Genomic DNA, 25,126 nt, shown 5'->3' with positions numbered 1-25,126 from the left:
AAGTTAGATACAGATACAGGAAAATGAAACTAACTGAGGGAGACACCTTGGTTGGCCGCCAAAGGGTCTGTTTCTGTTCTGATGACACTTACTAACCGAATGCCTGGCAGTATATGGCAGCTGCTGCTGTTTATTTCTCCACATAGGGCAGACAAACTAGCTTTAGTGACGATTATCCACATTACACAGAATGGCTAATTGATGGGTGAAGTAAGAGCACTCGATGAGTCACTTCATACTTTTTACTCTGATCTTTAAAAGGAAGGTGAACAAAACATTACGTGTATGCTTCAAAGCATGCCCTGTGCACGACTTACAGCCTATGTATGTATCTTATGGAGATTCAAACGCACATGGCCCTCAGCCTGAGGAGACGGTCTGCCTTTCTCAACGTGACGTTGCACATGTGTGGAGACACAATGATGGAAAGTGTGTAGTAAACCTCAACAAGTTGCCCTACCTTCCTGCCACCCTTTTATACATTCTCTCTTCTCTCCTATCATATAGAAAATACAAAACTTTGAAAATGCATACCACTGTACTCAAAGACAACTTTTTAAACACAACAGTTTCAGCAGTTGCAAGAAATCCAGAGCAATACACATAAAATGCTGGAGGAACTCAGCTGGACAGGCAGCTTCTGTGGAGGGGAATAAACAGTCGATGTTTCAGGCTGACACCTTCTTCGGTACTTAACAGTAAGAGGGAAGAATCTGATGTTGTCAGACTCTTGAAGAGACATCTCATACATTAAAATATGAGCTCTTAGATGTCTCAATCTACCTCATTGGGGTCCAAGCACTTTATTTGTCTACCTGCACTGCACTTCCTCTATAACACCATTATTTGGAGGGTGGGAAAATCTGTGGAATTTATTGTCACTGATGGCTGTGGGGACCAAGTCCTTGGATATATTTAAAGTGGAGGTTGAAAGGTTCTTGATTAATCATGGCGTCAAAGATTACAGGGAGAAGGCTAGAGAATGGAGTTGAGAAGAATAATAAATCAGCCATTATTGAATGGGAAGCAAACTTGATGGGCCAAATAGCCTAACTCTGCTCCTTTATTGTTTTCTTTTATTACATCAATGTTCATATACGGCATGATCTGTCCACATGACATGCAAAATGAAAACTTTTCAGTATAACACGGCACATAAAGTATTTAAAATATATATATTTTTGAGATACAGCACGGAACAAGCCCTCCCAGCTCTTCGAGCCATGCTGCCCAGCAATCCTCTGATTTTAACCCTAGCCTAATCATACGACAATTTATAATGACCAAGCAACCTACCAAATGGTGTGTCTTTGGACTGTGAGAGAAAACTGGAGCAAGCAGAGGAAACCCACAAGGTCACAAGGAAAAGGTAATGGCAGGAACTCTTTGCAGGCAGTGGTTGGAAATGAACCCAGTCGTTGGTTCCACAAAGCTATGTGTTAACCACTACTCTACTGTGCCACCCCAGTATGAAAGCTTGGCAATAATAAACCAACATGTGGGGTAAAATGACAAAATATGATGAACTATTAGATAAATCCATGGTCTTTCCTGATAAACATCAGAAGAAGTACACACAGTTGGATCTGCATATTTGACAGAAGGTATTAAACTAAGGCCGTATCTGTCACATTAGGTGAAAGTGGAAGGTCACTCCGCATCATTTCAAAAGATGAACAGTTTTTCACCCAATACTTAACCCTCAACCAAGACAGAATATCTGGTTAATTTTTCATTGTGAGAGCCTGCAGTCCAATGATTGCTTCCATTCATTATAATGTCACAAAAATACACTCTGGCAATTGTGACAGGCATCAAGGCATGTTCAGATTAGACGGGCACCTCTTCATTATGAAATACTGGGAATGCACAACATCGAAAATACCTGAAATACTGGTGAGGAGGGCAAAGTTCTTATCACTACTACCATTGGGCAGGAATTGCAGAAACCTTAGGAACCACACCATCAGGTTCAGGAACAGTTATTACCCTCCAAACATCAAGTTCCTGAATCGGCAAGGATAACTTTACTCACCTCAACTCTGAACTGATTCCACCACCTACAGATTCATTTTCAAGAACAATTCATGTCCTCAATAATATTATTTTCTTTATTTGTACAATTTGTCTTCTTTTACACTTTGGTTGTCAGTCTTTATGCATAGTTTTTCACAAATTATTTTGTGTTTATTTTTCTGTTACTGCTGCTAGAAAATGAATCTCAAGGTAGTATATGTACTTTGATAATAAATTTTACTTTGACTTTGGGGAAAAGATCACCGGCTTCAAATTTTAGCAACCTCTCTTATTTTTGTTTCCTTTATATTGGAATATCTCTGGATGGAAGTAAAATTGTTGCCATAATGACTCACTGCACAACTCTGAATTGCATGGGCAGGAGTAGAGGGCAGCAGATGCACTGAATACTCAATCTCAACCTTTCTTATTACAATACATCATTTATATCACTTACTTCTCGTTCTAACTCTATTTCTTTAAATCTTTACAATTTATAAACACAACAGGTACTAAATCACTTTGTATTTGTAGACTAACAAGGTAAAGCAAAATTAAACAAGGATTACTGAGCAGCAAATTTCTCCCTGTGCTCTAAGATTACTCATCAGTGAGTACCAACCAAGGCCACACACATTATATCACTCACCAACAAGAACAAGCATTAAAATAGCACAATTAATGTTACAAGACATCAAAGTACTTCACAGGAAGTTTTAAAACAGAGTTCGACATCAAGAAAATAACTAAGGCAAGGGGAGATCTGATAAAGGTTTTTAAGATTATGAGAGGTATAGAAAGAGTAGACAGACAATATCCTTTTCCCAGGGTTGAAATGTCTAATACCAGAGGGCATGCATTTAAGGTGAGTGTAATTTCAAGAGAGATGTGAAGGCTAAGTGTTTTTTTTATTACACAGAGAGTGGTGGCAGTGCCAGAAACATTAGGGATTTTTAAGAGATGTTCAGATACGCACATGAATGTGAGGGAAAAGGAAGGATATGGACATTGTGCAGGCAGGAGGGATTCAATTAGTCAGCCATTTGATTATTAGTTTAATTGGTTCAGCACAACATTATGGGTTACAGGGCCTGGTTCTGTACTGTACTGTTCGTGTTCTATATTGTAAGTGAGAAGAAGCTTTATGGAAGGAAAACCTTTTCAGTGGATCTTAAATGTGGCGATAGAGACACAGGGAAGACAATAATAAAACTTTAGATCAAGGCAACTAGAGGCAGGTCACTTTGCAAAACCAGGATAATCCAGGGATGGAATGGTAGCATAGTGCTAACCGCAATTGCTTTACAGGACCAACGATGACCAAATGGGGCTCAATTCCTCAATCCCTTCCACTGTCTATAAGGAGTTTGTACATTCTCCATGTGACCATCTGGGTTTCGCTCGGGTGCTCCGGTTTCCTCCAACATTTCAAACACATTGTGTTCGGGTTAGGAAGTTGCGTACATGCTATGTTGTTGCTGGAAGCACGGCAACATTTGTGGGCAGCCCCAGCATAATCCTCACTGATTAAATTTGAAACAAATGACGTATATTTTAATAAACATGCTACAAATAAATCCAATCTGATGAAGGGAACAGAACTGGGCAAAATTGAAGACTCAGACGCCTATAGATTTGGTGGAAAAGATAAAACCATGAAGGAATCTGAGAACATGGATGGATACTCTGAATCCTGTAACATTCATCAGTTTGTATTAGTGTTTTGCTAATGTATAGTTTGAGGACATCCAAGATGGTGCTGGCGATACATAGCGATGTTTTGTGGGCTGCTTACAAAACTTCAAAATACACTTCTGAACTACTTTCCCTGGTATCTGCAGCCTGGAATTTCCCTTGAAGTAATGTACTTTTAAACCCATCATAATGAACTATTGATTTTATGATATCCTGAAGGACTCAGTGAACTCTAGATATTTATTTTTAGTATTTTATTTGATCTTTTCATTTTGTATTTGCAGTTTGCTGTCTTTTGCATATTGGTTATTTGGCTGTTTTGTGTGCAGATTTTCATTGATTCTATTGTGTTTCTTTGTATTTGCCGTGAATGCCCACAAGAAATTGAATCTCAGAGTTGTATGTGGTGACATTATCACCATGTCATCTGAAAACCCACTTTGCTGCTGAATTACACAGACAAAATGCTGGAGGAACGCAGTAGGTCTCACATCATTCACGGAGAGGAATAAAGAGTTGACATATCAGGCCCTTCACCAGGACTACTGATGCAAGGTCCTGATGAAGGGTCTTGGCTCAAAATGTTGACTCCTTATTCCTCTCTACAGATGTTACCTGAATTGCTGAGTTCCTCCAGCACTTTGTGTATGCATAACTCAGCAGTAAAGTGGTGTTCAGACCACACAAAGATAATACTGATAGATAAAATATCTGATTCTCTAAATATAGCCCTTCGGCATGAAGAAAGTAGCTGGCAAAAATGATGGTGTTGTGCAACTGTCTTCCAGGAATAGTTTTGAGCTTCTCCATCAGTGCCAAAAACATCAGAGTAATGGAAGCAATCAACAACTCCTGGGAAAATCGCTCTGTGAGGGCCAGCCCCTTCATCCTTCTCAAAACACATTGTGTAATGCTGCCATTCAAAACTATACATCTGCCACTTTACGGGGGTAAAAGACATGGTTGCTGTCTTGTTTTAACCTCAGTGAAGTACATCGTCTGAGCCAAGTCAAATCAGTGAAGATTGTGCTGGGCATCCTGCAAGTGCTGCCATGCTTCCAGCGCCAACATGCTGTTTTAAGATGAGCTAATGCTACACAGACAAAAAATTTCGTAATGGACTTGTTCTGGGACCCCAATACCCACGATCAGTTACTATTCCAGTGGTCTGACCAATGCTTTATAAAGCCTCTGCATTACATCCTTACTTTTATACTCTACTGATTTCAAAATGAATTCTTAAAAACAAACTGCTGATCTTCCAGACTGCACAACACCAACATACAATCACCTTAGATAGAAATACATCCTTGTTTTCTGTATAGGAGAGTCTATGAGCAGAGGGCGCAGCCTCAGAACAGTGATGTCCATTTAGAACAGAGATGAGGTGGGGAATCTGTGGAATTCATTGCCACAGACAGCTGTGGAGCCAAGTCATGGGGTATATTTAAAGCGAAGGTTGATGGGTTCTTGATTAGTGAGAATGTCAAAGGTTATGGGGAAAAGGTAGATGAATTGGGTTGAGAAGGATAATAAATCAATTGTGTTGAAATGACGGTGCAAGCTCGACGGCTGAATCACCTAATTCTGCTCCTATGTCTTATGATCTCATGGTCTTACCACCTCGCAAAAGTCTGCTGTGGATAACAGTAAAAAGAGAACAAAAATTCTCCAGCCAACGTCCTGGAATTCATATTCAACATGTTTAAAAGATACAAGTTTTAAAAAAACAATTGGAAAAACATTTACTGTAGAAGCTTGCAAAAATAAAAAGAGCACAGCTATAATTAAATGAATTATCATCAACAAGTGCTGCACAAAATTCCCCACTAAATTCAGCTTTCTATTGTTTACCATCTTGGAAACGTAACCTGCATCATATCGTAGAACAAAATCGACAAGCTTATGACCTCTTGTTAATGTGTACAGCACATGATGTAAAAATAAACCTCTGCCAAAACCTCATCACCTCGCTCTGTCGGCTGTGGTTCTACAGAACTGGCACTCACCTGTAATACCGTGACTGCAAATACGTCGAACATACGGCTTTGGACACATGGCTGGCTGATCCAAAATCGATTACTTTAACCCGGTAAGGCTGCCGAATGGGATCGACCAGCATGATATTCTCTGGTTTGAGGTCCGCGTGGATTAAACCAAGGCTCTTCAGTTTATTCAGTGCAGTGGCCACTTGCTGCAAGATTGGCCTGATCACTTTTAGGGGCAAAGGACTAAACTTGTTCTGCTTTAAAAAGTCATATAAATTCTGTTCCAACATCTCAAATACCAAACACGTATGATTCCGGTGCTGAAAGCACTCGTAGGCACGCACAAAGTTAAACTCATCCGCATTTTCGTTACTCAACTGTGCCAAGATGCCGACTTCGATTTGCCCTTGCCGTGCATACGAGGGGTGGTTTTTCAAGATCTTTATCGCCACAATCTCATTTGTACCCCTCTTCCAACACTTTACCACCTGGCCGAAGGTCCCGCGCCCCAGAAAGTCGAGGACCTCGTAGGTATTCTTCATCGAACACAGCACTTCGTGCTGCATTAGGTGGTAATCACCATCTCCGCTTGCACTGTTCTGCTTAGGGGCAGTGGTCACAACAGTAACCGGGTTCCCAACACCCGCCTGCAACATCGCCGGCATTATCGGCAGTTCGTCTACAATCTGCATGGCGCTACCTCGGTTGTCGAGCTCCTCACTTTTTCTCTTCAGCCCACATCGCTGGTAGCTCTCTAGCGAGGTCAGACGGCCTCCTGGCCTCTCGCCCTGCGGTACCACTGCCAGAGGCTGCTGCGTTGCTGTGACCCCAGCGGCGCACAGTGGGTCCAATGCAATCGCACCCGCCGCCACCAAGACGCTCTGTCCACGAGCTCTGCCAGCGGAGTCCTTCAACTGGAAGGAAGAGACGGCCAGGTGAGGAGGGTGGACAACCCCAAGGTTCCGTCCGTTTAGGTAAGTCCGTGGATAAGTTCTTTCATGGTACACACAACTGCTTGGCTCAACCTTCAGCTTCTTCACACTACAAAAGGCACTTGTCTGAGTTTGATAGATGTGTGGTGGGCAAACCAAAACTTGTGAGGCCATACCTGCATGGACAGAGAAAATAAAGGATTAATAAATAAATCAGCACAACCTCAGCCTTGCAAATGCTAACTCAGAGAAGGAAGAGAGACTGACGATGCTGGAAATCTGGAGAACGCATGCAAAATTCTGGAAGAGTGCCACAGATTAAGCAGCATCTAGACCATGAGACAATGGAGCAAAATTAGGCCATTCAGCCCATTGAATCTGGCCTGCCATTCCATCATGAGTGATTCATTATCCCTCTATACCCCATACTCCAGCTTTCACCCCATAACCATAACATAAGACATAGGAGTAGAAATGCCTGTGGAAGGAAATGGGTAGTCAGTGAGTAAAGACCCTGATGAAGGGTTTTGGCCCAAAATGTTGAGTGCTCATCTCCCTAATGAAAAACTACACACAAAGACTGAAAAACATCTAATGTGCAAAAAAAAAAGACAAACTGTGGAAGAATAGACAGAGAGAACATAAGTTGCAGAGTCCTTGAAAGTAAGTCTGTCAGTTGTGCAATCAGCTCAGTGTTGAGGTAACCAAAATTATCCATGCTACAGCCTTATGGTTGAAGGGTGGTAAGTGCTCCTGAACCTGTTGGTATGGGAACTAAGGATCCTGTACCTCCGTCCCGCTGACAGTAGTGAGGAGAGAGCATGACCTGGATGGATGGTGGGGGGGTTCTCGATGATGAATGATGCTTTATTGTGGTAGTGCTCCTTGCAGATATGCTCAATAGTTAGAAGGGCTTTGCCTGTGATAGACCGGTCTAAATCCATCACTTTTTTGTAGTGGGCAAACATAGAACAGTTAGTTGGATCACTGGTTAATTGTACATGAATGAGGCACTCAAAATTTTAAAGCACCATAACCTATATAGAAATATATAGATGCTATTCTCTATATACAATGCATTCTATTTTATGTCTTTACACTGAACTGCTGCTGCAAAAACAGTAAATTTCACATCAGCTAAGTTAATGACAATAAAGTTGATTCTGATTCAGTCTTCTGAAGTAATTCTTTCACCCGCTCTTCATCGATGCATCCTGATATCTAAGTCAGCTGCATTTGTTTGAAACCTTACACATCCATTCCAAGAGCATCAGTCAACTTATTTAACAGAAAACATTCAGGCAGTGCATGCTTTCACAAATGTTTTTGCAGTTAATTACAAAATTCATATATTTTTCAAATAGTTATCTTGATTGACAAATAACCTTTGGCAAGACATTCAAAAATATCTGTGCCACTGGATGTTTTGTTTCTGTCTTATTAGGAAATCGGACCTCAGTTGAAAACTGCATTAGAAAACCAACATTCCCGCCATATTGAGCCAATTTATTGTCCTCGGGCTATAGTCTAGGGTTACAATTTGTGGTTTTAGAATGCGATGCAAGAACGTTTTTTCAAGCACTCCCAACCTGTGGTGCTTGGCTCCCAAAAGAACTGGGAACCGGGTGAAATGGGCAATGATTTCCAGGAGCTTGAGGCTTTGATGAACTAATTTAGTTAAAAAGTTCATAAATAAAATTCTTCCCATGCCTGCTGCCCTGGCTAAAGTGATGATCAAAGCCAAGGAATCCCAGCAACAGCTCTGTCACTTGAGAAGAAGCGGCCCATGATGTCACCAGCCCTTTTAACGGGAGAAATGGGCACATTTTACCAGGTCTGAACAATTGAGGTGTTTATTGGGAACCACTACCACAGATTAGTTCTCTAGCCATTTGGCATTGCAGATGGAAAAATGGCCAAGGTCAGAAGAGAATAAAACAAGAGACACTGAATAACAAGCTTTCTTTTCTGGGAAATATTACATAAATATTCAACGTTCTTTAACCAGAAACAAAACAGTTTTGCACTCCAAAAACTTCAAGAGCACATCATTACTAAGAGGTTAAAACTGTCAAACCTCTTAATTTTTACTAATATTCACATGCAATAATGCACTGCAGAAGGACGCATTCGTGCCTTTTAGGTTACTCAACATAGATAGAAAATTCTTGAAACCAAGGCATGTCAGTTAGTAAGTTATACTCAGGAAATAAGTGCAGTATAACTTACCACCTGACCGTAAGACCATAAGATTTTGGAGCAGAATTAGGCCATTTGGCCCATTGAGTCTGCTCCACGGATCATGGCTGATTTACTATCCTTCTTAACCCCCATGACTAATCAATAACCTATCAACCTCTACTTTAAATATACTAATGACATGGCCACCATAGCTGTCTGAGGTAATGAATTCCACAGATTCACTATCTCCTGACTAAAAATGAAAGATGAAATTTAATGTCTGGCTAAAGACCAGTACATACAGTGTGTGCTGCCTTTTACAAATGAAGTTCAGCAAGTGATATCAGAGAAACAGGGCTGGGTGCCGAACGGGAAGTTGTCCATTGCCATTCAATATACCCTGCATCCTACGACATAAAAGGTGACCACAGAGTTAGCAGATACCAAGAGCTCACTGCATCATGGTATGGTGTCACAATGGAAAGCTCTGATCATCACAGGAAGATAAGTTGCTTCTGCTTTCTTTCAATAAATCAGACTCAAGAAGCCATAATTACTAAGGCAAAAATTTAAACAATTTGCAAGTAGTAAGACACTTCTACCAGGATGTGGAGAGGGTGTTTCTTATAGTGGGAGTCTGGGACCAGAGGGCACAACCTCAGAATACAAGGATCCCTTTGGAACAGAGATGAGGAGGAATTACTTTAGTCCGAAGAGGGTGAATTTGTGGAATTCATTGACCCGGATGGCCATTTGGCCATTTAACTGAATCCATGTAGATTTAGCCAAGGGGCAATGTCTGTTCCTGCTGTAAGTGGTTCACTGGATGGGAAAATCAGGTGTGATAAATTACTTCAATACACTGCATCCTAATGACTGCCATGGAGCACAAACTAAAAAACCGACATGGTTCTAGAATAGAACAGAGTACTAGATCACAATGGTTTAAAACAAAACTGTTTGATTTCAATTCCCCAAATTAGAATACTGATTTTGTTTGCCCAGCTCTTATTTTGCAGACAAGTCAAAATATATTATGGATACGTAATAAACATAGGGCCATGAGTGCTCAAACCCAAGACATCACCAAAAGACTGTTCCATGAGACAAACAACTCTACCAGAATATAAAGAACTGGAAAATGCAACCACTTGACCGTGTTCTGCCATTCCATCTCCAGTTTCCAGCCTAATCTCAATGTCTCCGCAGACCCTGTGATCCCTTATATTTATCAATCCCAACTTCAATATACTCAACAACAAAGCATCCACAGCCTTCCTGAGTCAAGAATTCCAAACATAATAACCTTCTCTGTAAGACAATTTCTCCACATCTCACTTTTAAATACATTGCGGATAGAGTAACATTATTACGGCATCAATTGTAAGAAATTTGTACTCTTTCCCCTTGATAGTATGGGTTTTCTCTAGGTGCTCCAGTTTCCCTCCACATAGGTTAGAATGTTAATTGGTCATACAGGTGTAACTGGGCAATGTGGGCTCGCTGGCTCAGAAGAGCCTGTTACTGTACTGTATCCTTAATTAAAAATAAAAATAAATAATAAAAAAGACCAAGCCTGGGTCCTCTATCTAGAACTTCGAACTCCAGGTAATTCAACCAGTACTATTCTGTCAGCACTCTTGAGTAGTTTACATGTTTCAAGAGATGGCCTCTCAAGCCATCAGAACTCCAGCCCATTGAGTTCATTCTCAACTGATCCAAGGTGGATTTTGAACAATTTTACTTGGTAAACAAAGGACTGAGGAATTTTCTGGAAGTTTAAAAATGAGAATAGGTCATTAAATCAAGTGTTTCACAGAACATCAAGTAAGTGTTGTCAGCTTCAATAACAAGCCTTATTAACAGCACTCCTAGCTTAGCAAAAAGATATTCAAAATTGTTGCAATTTCCTGAAAAATACTAACAGGGAACAACTAATGTTATTAAATCACCATAAAGTCATAACCATTCCTTCAAGACCAATAATAGTTCAAAATAATTCTGATTTGTTTTAATGTCACAGGGAAATCCTGACAAACTCTTTAACTAGAAATAAGATGCTTCTTTCTATGAAAATCTAATATTCCCCCATCAGTCTGTTTTAAAGACAGAGGTCTACTGAAAGTTTTCTTTTCTTATGTCAAAGATTTTTATATGAAGAGTCATCAAGAAAGTACATGACTGAAAAGCTCAACAATCACCAGTGACATTCTGGTTTAAACATGATACAGGACTGCGTAGAACAACCATACCCCAATTTTTGTTGGTGTGCCTGCCATTTCCTTTTCAGAGCCATCTTGAACCAAAACATATCCTGCTCTGCTCACACTGGGGGAAGAGAATGAGAAGTCATCCCCTAGGCATTGTTACAACACTTCCTGTCCAACTGGCTTCACTGTGATGCACCTATCAGTAGGACAGCAGAGACCTCCAGAAGGATAATGCTTGTAACTCCAGCAGACTGAAGGTGTAAGTATGCTTGACGAACTTATGCCAGCCCACCTTCCTTTATATAGCTAAACTGTCTCCACCTGGTTACAGAAAAACTGTGCAGAATGTTTGAGATGACAGCTGTCAAAGTTCAAAGTAAATTTATTATCAAAGTACCTATATACTCAGTGGCCACTTAGAGGTATAGGAATGGAACCTGGTATGGTCTTCTGTTGCTGCTGTCCATCCACTTCAAGGCTTGATGTGTTGTGCATTCAGAGATGCTCTTCTGCACACCACTGTCTGTAAAGCAGTTACTGTTACCTTCCTGTCAGCTTGAACCAGTCTGTCCATTCTCCTTTCACCTCTCTCATTAACAAGACATTTTCGCCCACAAAACTGCCACTCAACGGATTGTTTTGTTTGTCACACCATTCTCTGTAAATCTCTAGAGGCTGTTGTGAACGAAAATCCCAGGAGATCAGCAGTTTCTCAGGTACTCAAACCAGCCTGTCTAGCACCAACAATCATTCCACAGTCAAAGTCACTTAGATCACATGTCTTCTGCATTCTGATGTTCGGTCTGAACAATAACTGAACCCTTTGACCATGTCTGCATGCTTTTATACACTGATTTCCTGCTACATGACTGGCTGACCAAGGTATTTGCATAATGAGTAGGTGTATTTGTATAAATAATAAAATGGCCAATAAGTATACTAAGACTATCTTCCACCAGTTGTAGAATTAACTGTGCAGAATGTTTGGGATGTCAAAGTTCAAAGCAAATTTATTATTACTGAGTATATGTTACCATATACTACTGAGATTCATTTTTGTGCAGGCATTCACAGTAGAACAGAAATACAATAAAATCAATTAAAAACTACAAAGGTTGACAAGCAACCATCTGAAAAAGACAACAAAATGTTCAAATACAAAAATAAAGCAAATAATTAACACCAGGAAAATGAGATGAAAGTCATAGAACACTACAGCACAGAAACAAACTCTTTGGCCCATCTAGTCCATGCCAAACCATTAATCTCTCACCACGCTCTAAGTGGAGAAGCTCCTGCTCATGTCTCATATTCCCCTTAAACATTTCACCCTTAACCTACGAACTCTAGAACCCTGCCTGTATCTATACCCCTCATAATTTGTACATCTCTATCAAATCTCCCCTTGAAAGTCCCTGAAAGTGAGTCCACAAGTGGTGTTCAGTGATCAGTTCAGTGTTGAAGTGAGTGAAATTACCCACACTAGTTCAAGGCAGCATTTTAAAATACAGACCATCTTCTTGGCCATCCACTGTTGTAACTAACAGAACACATTGTAAACCTGCCAGCTAGATCCAAAAGCAAATGAAAGTGCCATCTGCTTTTTCCAAAAATGATGGTGCACTAGTGGACCACTGTCTAATGAATGTGACAATTCTTTCTCCAAGCACCATTCGTCGTTTGCAACATGGGAGGAGACTGGCACATCCCAAGGAAGTCTGCACAGTCACAGGAAGAACATACAAACTCCTTACAGACATGGCAGGAATTTGACTTTGAGCTTACAGCCAATGCTGTAAAGAGTTGTGCTCTTAAAGAGATGCTGCTGCGTCACCCATTAAATTTAGCTGAGGGCAGAAAAGTAACGACAACCATAAATACAAGAGATTCTACAGATGCTGGAAACCCAAAGCAATACAGACAAAATGCTGGAGGAACTCAGCAGGTCAGGCAGCATCTGTGGAGAGGAATAAATCCGACAACATTTCGGGCCAACGTTCTTTCATCAGGACAGAGAAAGAAATGAGTAAAAACAGAATGTGGGGGGGGGGGGGGAAGAGTACAATTATGGCTGTGATAACTTCAAAAGTTCAAAGTTAATTTATTTTCAAAATACATACAGTCGGCCCTCTGTTTCCACGGGGGTTTGGTTCTGGGACCCCCCCCCCCCCCCCCCCCGTGGATACCAAATTCCATGGATGCTCAAATCCCATATATAAAAAATGGCATTTTTGCATATAATCTACGCACATCCTCCTGTATACTTCAAATCATCTCTAGATTACTTATAATACCTAATATAATGTAAGTAGTTGTTATACTGCATTGTTTAGGGAATAATGACAAGAAAAAGAATTCTGTACATGCTCAAACAACGAGTGCTAGAGAAAGCACTTCCGTGTTTTTTTCTCGATCCCAATCCGTGGTTGGTTGAATCTGCAGATGCAGAGGGCCAACTGACTGTATAAAACCCTGAGATTTGTTTCCTTGCAGGCATACTCAGTGAATCCAAGAAACAGAACAGAATCAATTAGAGACTGTGCCCAATAGGACAGAAAGACAACCAATGTGCGGAAAGCAACAAACTGTGCAAATACAAAAGAAAAAATAATAATCGATAAATATTGAGAACATGAGATGAAGAGTCCTTGAAAGCCATAGCCATAGGCTGTAGGAACAGTTCAGTGATGGGGCTAATAAAGTTATTCCCCCTGGTTTCAGAGCCTGATGGGTAAGGGGTAATAACTGTTTCTGAACCTGGTGGTGTAGGTCCTGAGGCTCTTGTACCTTCTTCCTGATAGCAGTAAGAAGAGAGCAAGGCCTTGGTGGTGGGGGTCCTTGACGATGAAGAAACCAAGTGAGGGGGGTTGGGGAGAGTAATAACAACTATGCTTTCACATACTTAATTACCTCAAAGTGATGCACGAGTGCAATTTGACAAAAATAATGAACCAAAAGGAAAAAATGTTTGGGCAGACATCCAAAAGCTTACCCAGTCTTTTTTTAACTCAACTTATATCATGCATGGGAGGTCTGCATTGTCCCTGGACAACCGGCCAACTGCGCACAGACAGGGGCGCACCAGCAGGAAGTTCAAAGTATGATTTATTATCAGAGTACATACATATCACCACATACAACACTGAGATTCTTTATTGTGGGCATACTTAGCAAATCTATAGAATATTAACTGTAACCAAGATCTGTAAACTGTAAACAAACTGTGAAAATGCAGATAATAGCAATAAATAACGAGCATGAAATAACAAGACAAATGTGTCCTTAAAAGAGCAACGTCATCACCTTCTGTTCAAGAGCCTGATGGTTGAGGGGTAGTAATTATTCTTGAACCTGGTGGTGCGAGTCCTGAGGCTCTTGTACCTTCTACCTGATGGCAGCAGTGAGAAAAGCACATGGCCTGGGTGATGAGGATCTTTGATGATGGATGCTGCCTTTATATGGCAACGTTTCATGTAGATGTGCTCAATGATTGAGAGGGCTTTACTCAGGTGCTGGGCCAAATCCACAACCTTTTGTAGGATTTTCTACTCAGGCATTGGTATTCCCATGCCAGGCCATAATGCAGCCAGTCAGCACACTTACCACCACACATCCTTACAAGTTTGCCATGGTTTTCGATGAGGTGCCACATCTCCACAGACACCTGAGCAAGTAGACGTGCTGTTGTGCTTTCTTCACAATTATATTTATATGATGGTCCAGGTCAAGTCTTTTGTAATAGTAACATCCAAGAATTTAAAGTTACTGACTGTCTCCACCTCTGATCCTCATGGACCCCTGGTTTGCCTCTAATTAAGTCTACTATCAGCCAAATTTTCAGTCTCCCTCCTGTATGATGATTCACCACCACCTTTAATACAGCCCACAACAGTTGGAAGGTTTCTCTTCTAATTCTAGCCCTCAACTGAGAGTATGTCACTTACAAACTTTAGATCAAGCAAGCCTTGGAAGAATTTAATAACACAATTTCACATAAATCGACACCTTCCTCTGGCTAGAATATCCAGTTATATTCATGTTTTGGTCTGTAATTTGGACTTTTTTCCCGTCTGCTTTAAGAAAATAACCAACAGAGAAATACTAGTTTCTCAGAAGTCTGGACAGCCCACTGATGTTTAAAGAACTAGCGATGGAAAATTGGTCTTCACACATGCAATGTGGCTGGAGTTCACTTAGTTGAGGGATTTTTTTCTGAAATTATGTCATCCAAGGCAAATAATCAACATTGAGGAAAGATGTGGAGAATGATGTGGGCGGGAGACAGGAATGGAAAAGGCAGGAGATATTAAGTTCATTTCTAACCTTGGTAAATAACAAGTTTTAACAAAAATAAAATGCAAGCAGTGGAATGAGTTGGAGTTTCTGGCACCCAGCAACAGTGCAAATAGAAATGAAGTCGCTGGGCACTGTAAGTCAAATGCTGGACAGAACACACCAAAGATTTAGTGTGTTGTGTGTAGCTCTGGTCACCTGTCTACAGGAGAAATAGCAATATGATTGAAACAGCAGAGAGAAAATTTACAAAGGTGTTGCTGGGACTTGAGTTATAGGAAAAGGATGAATAGGATATGACTTTATAGAGTGTAGGAGAATGAGGGGAAATTTGATTGAGATATACAAAATTAGGGTAAGTGCAAGCAGGCTTTTTCCACCAAGGTTGGGTGAAACTAAACTAAAGATCACAGGTTAAGGGTGAAAGGTGAAATATTTAAGGGAAACTGAGGAGGTTCTTCTTCACTTACAGAGTAGTGTAAGTGTGAATAAGCTACCAGCGAAGTGGTGAATATGGGTTTAATTCCAACAGTTAAGAGAAGTTTGGATAAGTACGATATTGGAGGGATATGAAGGGCTAATGTCTGGGTGCAAATCAGTGGGACTAGTCTAAATAACAGTTCAGCATGGACTAGATGGGCCAAGAGGCTATTATTGTGCTGTGATTCCATAACTTCAGTCAAGCACCATTTTGTATGCAGCTCAATGGCTGAAGCTGGGCTGACTATGGCGCTGGAGTGGAGGCAACACAACTGAACCATTTCCCATGACTTCCAGATAGATCCACTTCATCAGGTAATCAGCTGCAGAGGATCGAAAAATCCTTTGGACCCAGCCTTATTGACCAGATTGCACTGAGCTTAGATCTGTGAGCTTTGTCTGCATCAATAGCTTTCGTGATCAGGGCTAATATGCTAGTGACTGTAGAGTTCTTGCTCCAGGTCAGGGAGCCTAAGGTCATGTGCAACATACATCTCTTATGGGGTTGCCAAAATGTCCGATTAGTTCAGCCATGATGCAAAACCCAACCAACGAAGACTATTCATGTTTGCTCTTCTAGAACAGAGTGTACCCAAAGCAGTCTTCTTAGAATTATCATCTCTTGGTCATGAGTCACTTCGGATGGCAATGTCATTGCTACAGAATCTGAGAAACTGCAAAGGTATTATGGCAGGAATCAAGTTTATTAGCACTGTTGGATTAGGGTGCAAAATTGTTAACTTTTCTAGTATTTTTCCTGTAGTTTAACATTTGTATGCTTGCTTGTATTTTTAACACCTCTGCATATATGTGTAATTGTTTAGGGAATTTTCCAGTAGTTGCAGTATAGCTACTTCTGTATTCTCCAGAAGTGTATTACTTTTCTCCTCCTCCCCCCCCCCCCCCCCCCCCCCCGCAGCAGGAGTCACGCCACCTGAATCTAGCTATTTGATAGGTTAATTGTTATCATTGGAATGTTGTTATCTTTTTAATCAGAGCTTGTTTTGGATTAAAACAATCACGACAACTTTGTTTATCCTGTGTTCTTGACTTTGTTCATTTTCTCTGCTCAATAAGGAAGTAGGTACCGGAGCTTCAAGGCCCACCCCAGGAAAAGTTATTACCCCTCAATCATCAGGCTCTTGAGCCAGAGTGGATAACATCACTCAACTCAACACTGAACTGATCCCACAAACTATTAAATCACTTTTAAGGGCTCATCTTATGCTCATTGCTTACTTATTAATATTTTGTTTCGTTATATTCACTGTGAATGCCTGCAAGAAAATTAATCTCTGGGTAGTATAAGGTGACATATATGGACTTTGATAATAAATTTACTTTGAACATCCTTGACTTCTGAACTTCTGGATCCACAGTCACCAGGATCCAACATCACTATTGCCTATGACGTGAAATTTGCTGTTTAACTGCAGCAATTCAGAGCAAAGACAAAAAAATTGCTATAAATTACAAAATAAATAAATAGTGCAAAAAAAGAGAGGACAGTAAGGTAGTGGATCCACTCTATCACCTCCAATCAGGTTCCCAACCCAAGACAACAATGAGAATAATATCAGAGAAAATCAATGTTGAAGGTCTCAAGGATGACATCAGGAATCAACTTTATTCACCACACACATTTATATGTCCTGTATTAGGAATTTGCTGCTGTGTATTCTGCAGGTAGTGATATACAATACAAAAAAAAGAATAAAAAATAAAGATTTATATAAAAGAAACTAATCAATTTAGAGGTTAAAAACAGATATGGAATAAACTATATATAAATAAATACTAGCATGTATCTACAATATAAACAGCATTATAAAAACTAGCTTCAAGTATCTACAGTACAATCCAATGGCTGGGGGAGGGAGGGCAAACGAAAATGGTTGATCAGATGGCGAAAGAAACTTTTAAGACGGCGTGAAGGGTTTTTATTAAATAACCCAATGGTGTTTTCTAGAAGGAAGCATTTGAAAAATGGCAGTTTGCTTGGTGGGTAGTAACACAATTATTTTTCCTGCCTACTTCTTTGTCCTGGGCACATACAAGTCGTGCAGTCATGGTAGACTGCAGCTACTTTCCTTTTCTACTGAACTGACAGTTTTCTGGAGTTTTCATATAGTGTGAGAGGATGCTGCACCAAACTAGACAGTGGCCAGAAGATGGTATTTGGTTCCTCTCAAGCAACCTGACAACTACCTGGGATAGGAGTTGCAGCATCACCAGTGCCTGAGACCCACAATTACTTTCTGTGAAAAGTTTCATGGGAATTTCTATGAGAAAGCCCCAGTAACTAGAACAGAGTATAGAACAGTACAGCACAGGAACAGGCCTTTCAGTCCACAATGTATTGCCAAACCAATTAAATTAGCAATCAAATGGCTAACTAAACTGATCTTTCCGCCAAGTCCATATTCTTCAATTTGCATCACATTCATGTGCCTATCTAGACACCACAAGTCCTTAATGTTTCTGCCTCTACCACCACACCAGGCAGCACATTTCAGGCATGCACCACTCAGTAAAAAAACTTGCCCCTCATACCTCCTTTGAAATTACCTTTTCTCACCTTAAATACAAGCCCTCAGGTATTAGACATTTCAATCCTAGGAAAAAGATGCTGTCTGTCAATGTCTCTCAATCTTATAAACCTCTTATCAGATCTCCGCTCAGACTCTGCCACTCCAGAGAAAGCTCAAGTTTGTCCAATCTTTTAATGTTGCACACGCCCTCCAATCCGGGTAATATCTTGGTAAACCTTGTTTGCGCCCTTTCCTAAGCCCTGACATCCTTCTAATAATGAGGCAATCAGAACTATATGCTTTCGGATATGTCCATACATGGCCTCCTCTACTGCCATGATGAGGCCAAACTCAAGTTGGAAGAGCAACACCTCATATACCATCTGGGTAGTCTCCAGCCCCTTGGCATGAACATTGAATTCTCCAACTTCTGGTAATTCCCGCCCCCCCCCCCCGCCCATCCCAGGTTCACTCTGCCTCCTCCTCCAGCTGCCTATCACCTCCCTCCTGATTCTGCCTTCTTCTGTTACCCATAATGCTTTCCCCTTACATTCCTTCTTCACCTTTCCTGCCTATCCCCTCCCTGCTTCCCCTCCCCCACCCCTTGATATTTCCCCTTACTGGTTTTTCACCTGGCACCTACCAGCCTTCTCCTTCCCACTCTCCCCCCACCTTCTCTATAGGGCCCCTTCCCCCTCCTTCTTCAGTCCTGATGAAGGGTCTCAGCCCGAAACGTTGACCATTCATTTCCATGGCCGTTGCTCGACCTGCTCAGTTCCTCCAGCGTGTTGCGCGTGATGTAATACTCCAAAGTGGCCTAACTAGAGATTAATAAAGCTGTAACCTAACTTCCTGACATTTGAACTCATTGCCTCAACTAATTAGGGCAAGCATGCCATCTGCCTTTGTAGCCACCCTATCAGCCAGTGCAGCCACTTTCAGTAAGCTGTCTGAGAATGACCAACAGCTAAATAAGTCACCAACACAAGCAATTCTTTGACTAAAGGTTTAAGGGAAAGGGAGAGATCACTTTCCCTATTGCCATTAGATTAGTTTCTCTTACAAATAATTGCCAACTACCTGATAGTTGCCAAGACAGTTGGTCACATGTTGGATCTCAGAACCATGAGTCATTCCATTAATTATACCTGCGTTACATGGGAAACTAACCAAACTGCACCACTTCCTTCAACCTCCTCGGCCTGCACTTAATTGAACAAATATTTGTGAAACAATACTCATTCAGTGATTTAATCTGTACCGACCACCCTTTCAAACAGTGCATTCGAAATCAAAGCAATCTGTTGCATTAATGACATAATAGAACATAGGGTAGTACAGCACAGCACAGACCTTCATCCATGATAATGTCTGGCCTTTTAACCTTCTCTAAGAGTGGGTATATTTAAAGTAGAAGTTGATGGGTTGTTGATTAGTAAGGGTGTCAAAGGTTTTGGGGAGAATGGATGTGAGAGGGATAACAAATCAGCCATGATGAAATGGCAGAGTGGACTTGATGGGCCAAATGGCCTAATTCTGCTCATATGTCTTATCACCTTATGGACTTATTTCAGAACCATTAAACAACGAAAACCTGACAGATGATATTTGAAATAAAGCAATGATGCAAATACTCAGTATTTTCATGGGATTTCCCTCGTTCTGTTGAGAAGTCCTTTTTCTAAATGTGTGATCTGCATTTTCTCATTTCCCAGGAGTGAAAGGAATCAATGGAAAGTCCAGAGGTAACATCAATACTATATCAGCAGTTTCTTTAGGAACAAAACTGCAGCAAACTCCAAAGCCCCTTCGAGTTGAATCCAACAGAGAGAAATTCTTTCCACTGGCTAGGGGATACAGATTTAAGGTTGCTGGCAAAAAAATCAAGAGCGATTTCACACAGATCAGAAATGTTAAGTGTTTCTCTTTCTACAACGCAGCCTGAGCTGCTTATTTTTTTAGTATTTCTCATTTGCTGTTTTTACATTAAGTGGTCACTTTATTAGGGAAAGGAATGGCTTATAAAGAAGCCTCCTGCTTTATGTGGTCTTCTGTTGCTGTGACCCATCCACTTCAAGGTCTGATGTGTTGTGTGTTCTGAGATACTCTCCTGCGCACCACTGTTGTACCTCAAGGTTACCTGAGTTATTGTCACCATCCTGTCAAATTGAAGCAGTCTGTCCATTCTCCTCTGGCCTCTCATTAACAAGGTGTTTTCACCCACAGGACGACACTCACTGGATGTTTTCTTGTTTCTCACGCCATTCTCTGTAAACTCTAGACTATTGTGCAATAAAATCCCAGGAGATTAACAGTTTCTAAGATACTAAAACCAACCCATCCGCAACCAGCAATCATTCCACAGTCAAGTCACTTAGATCACATTTCTTCTGCATTCTGATGTTTGGTCTGAACAGCTGAACTTCTTGACCATGTCTGCATGCTTTTTTATGCATTCAGTTGCTGGCACATGATTAGCTGATTAGATAATTGCATTAATAAGTAGGTGTATACAGGTGTACTTAATAAAGTGGACACTGAGTGCATATCACAATGACTGCTTTTCTTCTCCTACTTATAGACATAGGTCCCACCACCTTACCAACGAGACATTACAAAGACCAAATTACTTAATGTTTTAGTGAATCATAAAGACAAGATCTGCAGATGCTGGAAATCCAAAGTAACACACACAAAATCCTGGAAGAACCAGCACATCAGACAGAATCTATGGAGAGAAATAAACAGTCTATGTTTCAGGCCAAGGCCCTTCATCACGACTGGAAAGGAAGTCAGAATAAGATGGTGGGGAAGGGGAAGGAGTACAAGCTGACAGGTGAGGGGAAAGGTGGGGTAAAGTGACAAAATGGGAGATGATGGGTGGAAAGGATAAAGAGCTGAAGAAGGAATCCGATAGGAGAGGAGCATGGACTGTGGGACAAAGGAAAGAAGGGGAAGCAGAGGGAGGTGAGAAGAAAAGGGGTGAGAGGGAAGCTAAAATGGAGAACGGGAAGAACTGAGGCAACTACTACTCACATTTCACTTGCTCCCTTAACCATCCACATTTTTCTCTCACACTGCCCCACCTATCATCTGCTATCTTGTACTCCTCACCCTCTTATTATTCTTCTCCCTTCCTCTGCAGTTCTGATGAAAGGCGTCGGTCCAAAACGTCAACTGTTTACTCTTTTTCATAGAGACTGCCTGGACTGCTGAGTAGCTCCAGGATTTAGTGTGCATCACGTTGATTTCCAGCATCTGCAGATTTTCTTTTGTTTGAGACCGTTTATTTATTTCCATAGATGTTGCCTGACCTGCTGAGTTCCATCAGCATTTTGTGTGCGCTAATGTTTTTGTGCCTCTTGTCATTATGGTCGATTGATGGATCCTTTCACAACCATTCCCTTTGTTCTTCACATCCCCCATCATTTTCTTTCCTACTGAAAATTAACTGGTACTTCTCTCATTCCCAGTTCTGATGAAGGGTCATAGACTTGAAATGTTGGCAGTTTTTCTCTCTACGGATGCTGCCTGACCTGCTGAGTTCTTGTAGCATTCTGTTTAACTCAGATCTCCAGCATCAACTGTCTGGAAGAGCCATGGAAGCAGATTCTTCAGAAGAGTTTAAAAAGATATTCAGATAAATCCCTAAATGTTTACAGAGGATATTCACCAGGATGCTGCCTGGACTAGAGAGCATGTTTTATGAGAGAAGGTTGAGTGAGCTAAGGCCTTTCACTTTGACGTGAAGAAGGATGAGAGGAGACTATACAGAGCTGCACAAGGTGATAAGAAGCATAGATCAGGTAGGTAGCCAGAGACCTTTCTTTTTTAGCCAGGTCAGAAATGGCTAATACGAAGGGGCATTATTTCAAGGTGTTTGGAGGAAAGTATAGTGGAGATGTCTGAGGCAAGTTTTTTTTTGAAAAAACACAGTAGCAGATGTGTGGAATACTCTGCTCGGGGTGGTTATAGAAGCAGATACACGGATAGTTAAGAGGCACATGGATGAAAGAAAAATGGAGTAGGGAAGGGTTAGATCAATGGGTTACAAAGTTAGCACAACACTGTGGACCACAGGGCCTGTACTGTGCTACACTGTTCTGTAGAAAGAATAGACTAGGAGAACTAATCATTCATCCAGGAATACTGCATAGGTACAATATTGCATCAGTGATCATGACTGCACAAAAAAATTGTTTTATCCACTTGGAACCTGCCAGTAACAAATGACTGCAAACTGTCTGTTGTACATCAACATAACTCTACTCAACTGAATCACACATTGTCAGATTTACCCAGTTTAATGCCAAATCTTTGATCATTGACCAGATCTGAATCAGAAAAGAAAAACAAATATCTATAGCCAGGATTCACCATTGAAAGAGAGGACTAACTCTCTTAAAAATAATTGTTTTAAAGCCCCTAGGGTACATTATATTGTATCTTACACTGAGATACAACATCCCATACAAGGGTCAACACACTCACCTGGGCCCTCCATTGCTACTTTCTGCAGAAGAGTGTCGTTCGTCTATCTGAAGTTGATGCGGGAAATGGACTTTAGCAAAGAATACAGAAAGCCACTTTACCAAATGCAGACAACACTGAGGAATTTGATGACGTTGCAACGTCCCTTGATTTTGACTGGAAACTTCCAAAAACCCAACCAGGGACTGATTTCAGAAGTTTCAGGACAATTTTGAACCTGCCAATTTTTAGAGTGGAATTTTTTCTTCTGGAAAATCACATTTTAAACAAGTTAAATTCTAGCATTTAGGGGGTACAGATGCAATGCATCATTTATATAATATTAAGCTTCAATGGACGATTGGCAGGTAACACAGAGAAAAATATTCACTTCATTCCTGTTGGACTGCAAATGTAAAATGGCTGATTTTTCAAGAGTACAAGGTTTGCATTTATAATCAAATAAAAACTCATATGCATTAAATTTTGTGCAGTTGCACAAATATTTCAATAACATATGATAATATATTTAACATTATAATGGTACGAATAGTGTAGAAGACTGGCAAAAAATACAGCGGGATATGGATCAGTTGCCGATATGGGCAGAGAAATGGCAGACGGAATTTAACCCAGCCATATCAGAAGAGTTGCACCATAGTAGGTCAAATGTTAACAGACAGTACATTCTTAAAAAGTGAAAGACCCCCTTAACAGAATTGAGGAGCAGAGGGATCTTGGGTTCCAACTTCATAACTTTCTGAAAGTGGCTACACAGTTTGATAGAGTGGTTAAGAAGGCATATGGCATGCTTATCTTTAGTAGTTGAGACACTGAGTTTAAAGTCAGAAAGTTATGTTGCAGCTTTATAAAACTCTAGTTCAGCTGCATCTGGAGTATTACATACTTAGTTCTTACATAGTTCTGGTTACCTCAGTACAGGAAGGATGTTGGGGCTTTGGAGAGGGTGCAAAAGTGGTTTACCAGGATGCTGCCTGGATTAGAGGGCATGAGTCATAATGAGAAGTTGGACAAATTTGAGGTTGTTTTCTTTGAAGCAACAGAGATTGAGGGGAGATCTGTTAGAGGGTTATGAGCTTATGAGAGGTGTAGATAGAATAGACGTACATCTTTTTTCCTGTGTTGAAATACCCAATACCAAAAGGGGCAGTTAGGGTGAAAGGGGGTAATTTCAAAAGGAGATGCGAGGGGCAATATTTTTTTTAATATATGAACACGAAGAGTGGTAGGTGCCTAGAATGCATTGCCTGGAATGGTGGTAGAGGCAGATACATCAGAGACTTTTAACAGACATTTAGATAGGCACATTAATGTGAGGAAAATAGAAGGATGTGGACATTGTGTAGTGAGAAAAAATTAGTTTAGTTGGTCATTTAATTACTAACTTAATTCGTCTGGCACATCATGGGCTACTGCTGACATGTACTATTCTATGTTATAAAATCCCTACCTAGTGGTACGTGGACACTAAGATTATGTGGGAAATAGATAGAACAGATGGCTGATCCAGTTTTCTTTTCCCCAGAGTTAAATGTCTAATTCTACTGGGTGTGCATTTCAGGTGAGAGGGAGTAAACTCAAACAAAAGGCAAGTTTCATCTTGCAGAGAGTAATGGGTAGCTGGAATGCACTGTCAGTGGGGGGAGTGGAGGCTGTCAACCGAGGTGTTTAAGAGGCTCTTGTATAGGCAGGGAATGGTGGTACAGAGACACGAAAGCAGCTTTGGTGTGATTTTAATTAGTATTTAATGAGTTGAGCACAACACTGTAGGCCAAAGGGCCAGGAGCTGTGCTTTACTGTTTTATGTTCTAGATATTTAAATTAGCATTATTCAAATAACAGAACATACCTGGTTGAAATGTAACATACATTAAGTTATAAGACAAGAAACTCACAGAGACCTGGACAACTGATCCGGACGCATGAATATAAAAATACCATACAAGACAGAATACAAATTCAATTACTTAAATAGTCCAAGATCAGTACCATCAATGTTGTAAATGTTCCATTTTGTTCACTGATCCTCTCTGGGGAGAGAAAAATTTGCTCTCCTTACATGAGATTCCAGACCAAATGCAATGTGTTTGTATCAGCTTTCCTCTGAGATGTCCTGGTCTATCACTCACTTGTATCAACTCATGAACATTACATAGAGGGCAGCACTTAAAGAATACAAGCTTCTGAATGGCTGTTAGGAAATGGCAATAAATGCTTACTAGAATAATACTGCACATATTGCAAAGCTGAACACTTAAAATGTTCATGACATTTATCTTATCCTCCATTGTAATGTAGATGTAGCACCC

The 25,126-nt window shown here is 40.7% G+C and overlaps 1 protein-coding gene across 5 annotated transcripts in view; it reads right to left on the bottom strand.

Annotated features, from left to right (window-relative positions):
- Positions 1-25,126, bottom strand: part of hipk3a (homeodomain interacting protein kinase 3a) — a 231,524-nt gene that overhangs the window by 143,863 nt on the left and 62,535 nt on the right. For 4 of the 5 annotated variants that reach the window (XM_059976150.1, XM_059976154.1, XM_059976151.1 and 1 more), the window contains one exon: positions 5,721-6,807. In XM_059976150.1, the coding sequence (XP_059832133.1) occupies positions 5,721-6,807 (1,087 nt within the window). Of the gene's footprint in view, positions 1-5,720; positions 6,808-22,817; positions 22,846-25,126 lie in introns of those variants that run through there. The other variant, XM_059976152.1, reaches the window with a different exon arrangement.

This window comes from Hypanus sabinus, chromosome 7 (genome assembly GCF_030144855.1).
Source record: "Hypanus sabinus isolate sHypSab1 chromosome 7, sHypSab1.hap1, whole genome shotgun sequence".
Lineage (NCBI taxonomy): Eukaryota > Metazoa > Chordata > Chondrichthyes > Myliobatiformes > Dasyatidae > Hypanus > Hypanus sabinus.
This window is presented reverse-complemented; position numbering and strand designations above follow the sequence as displayed.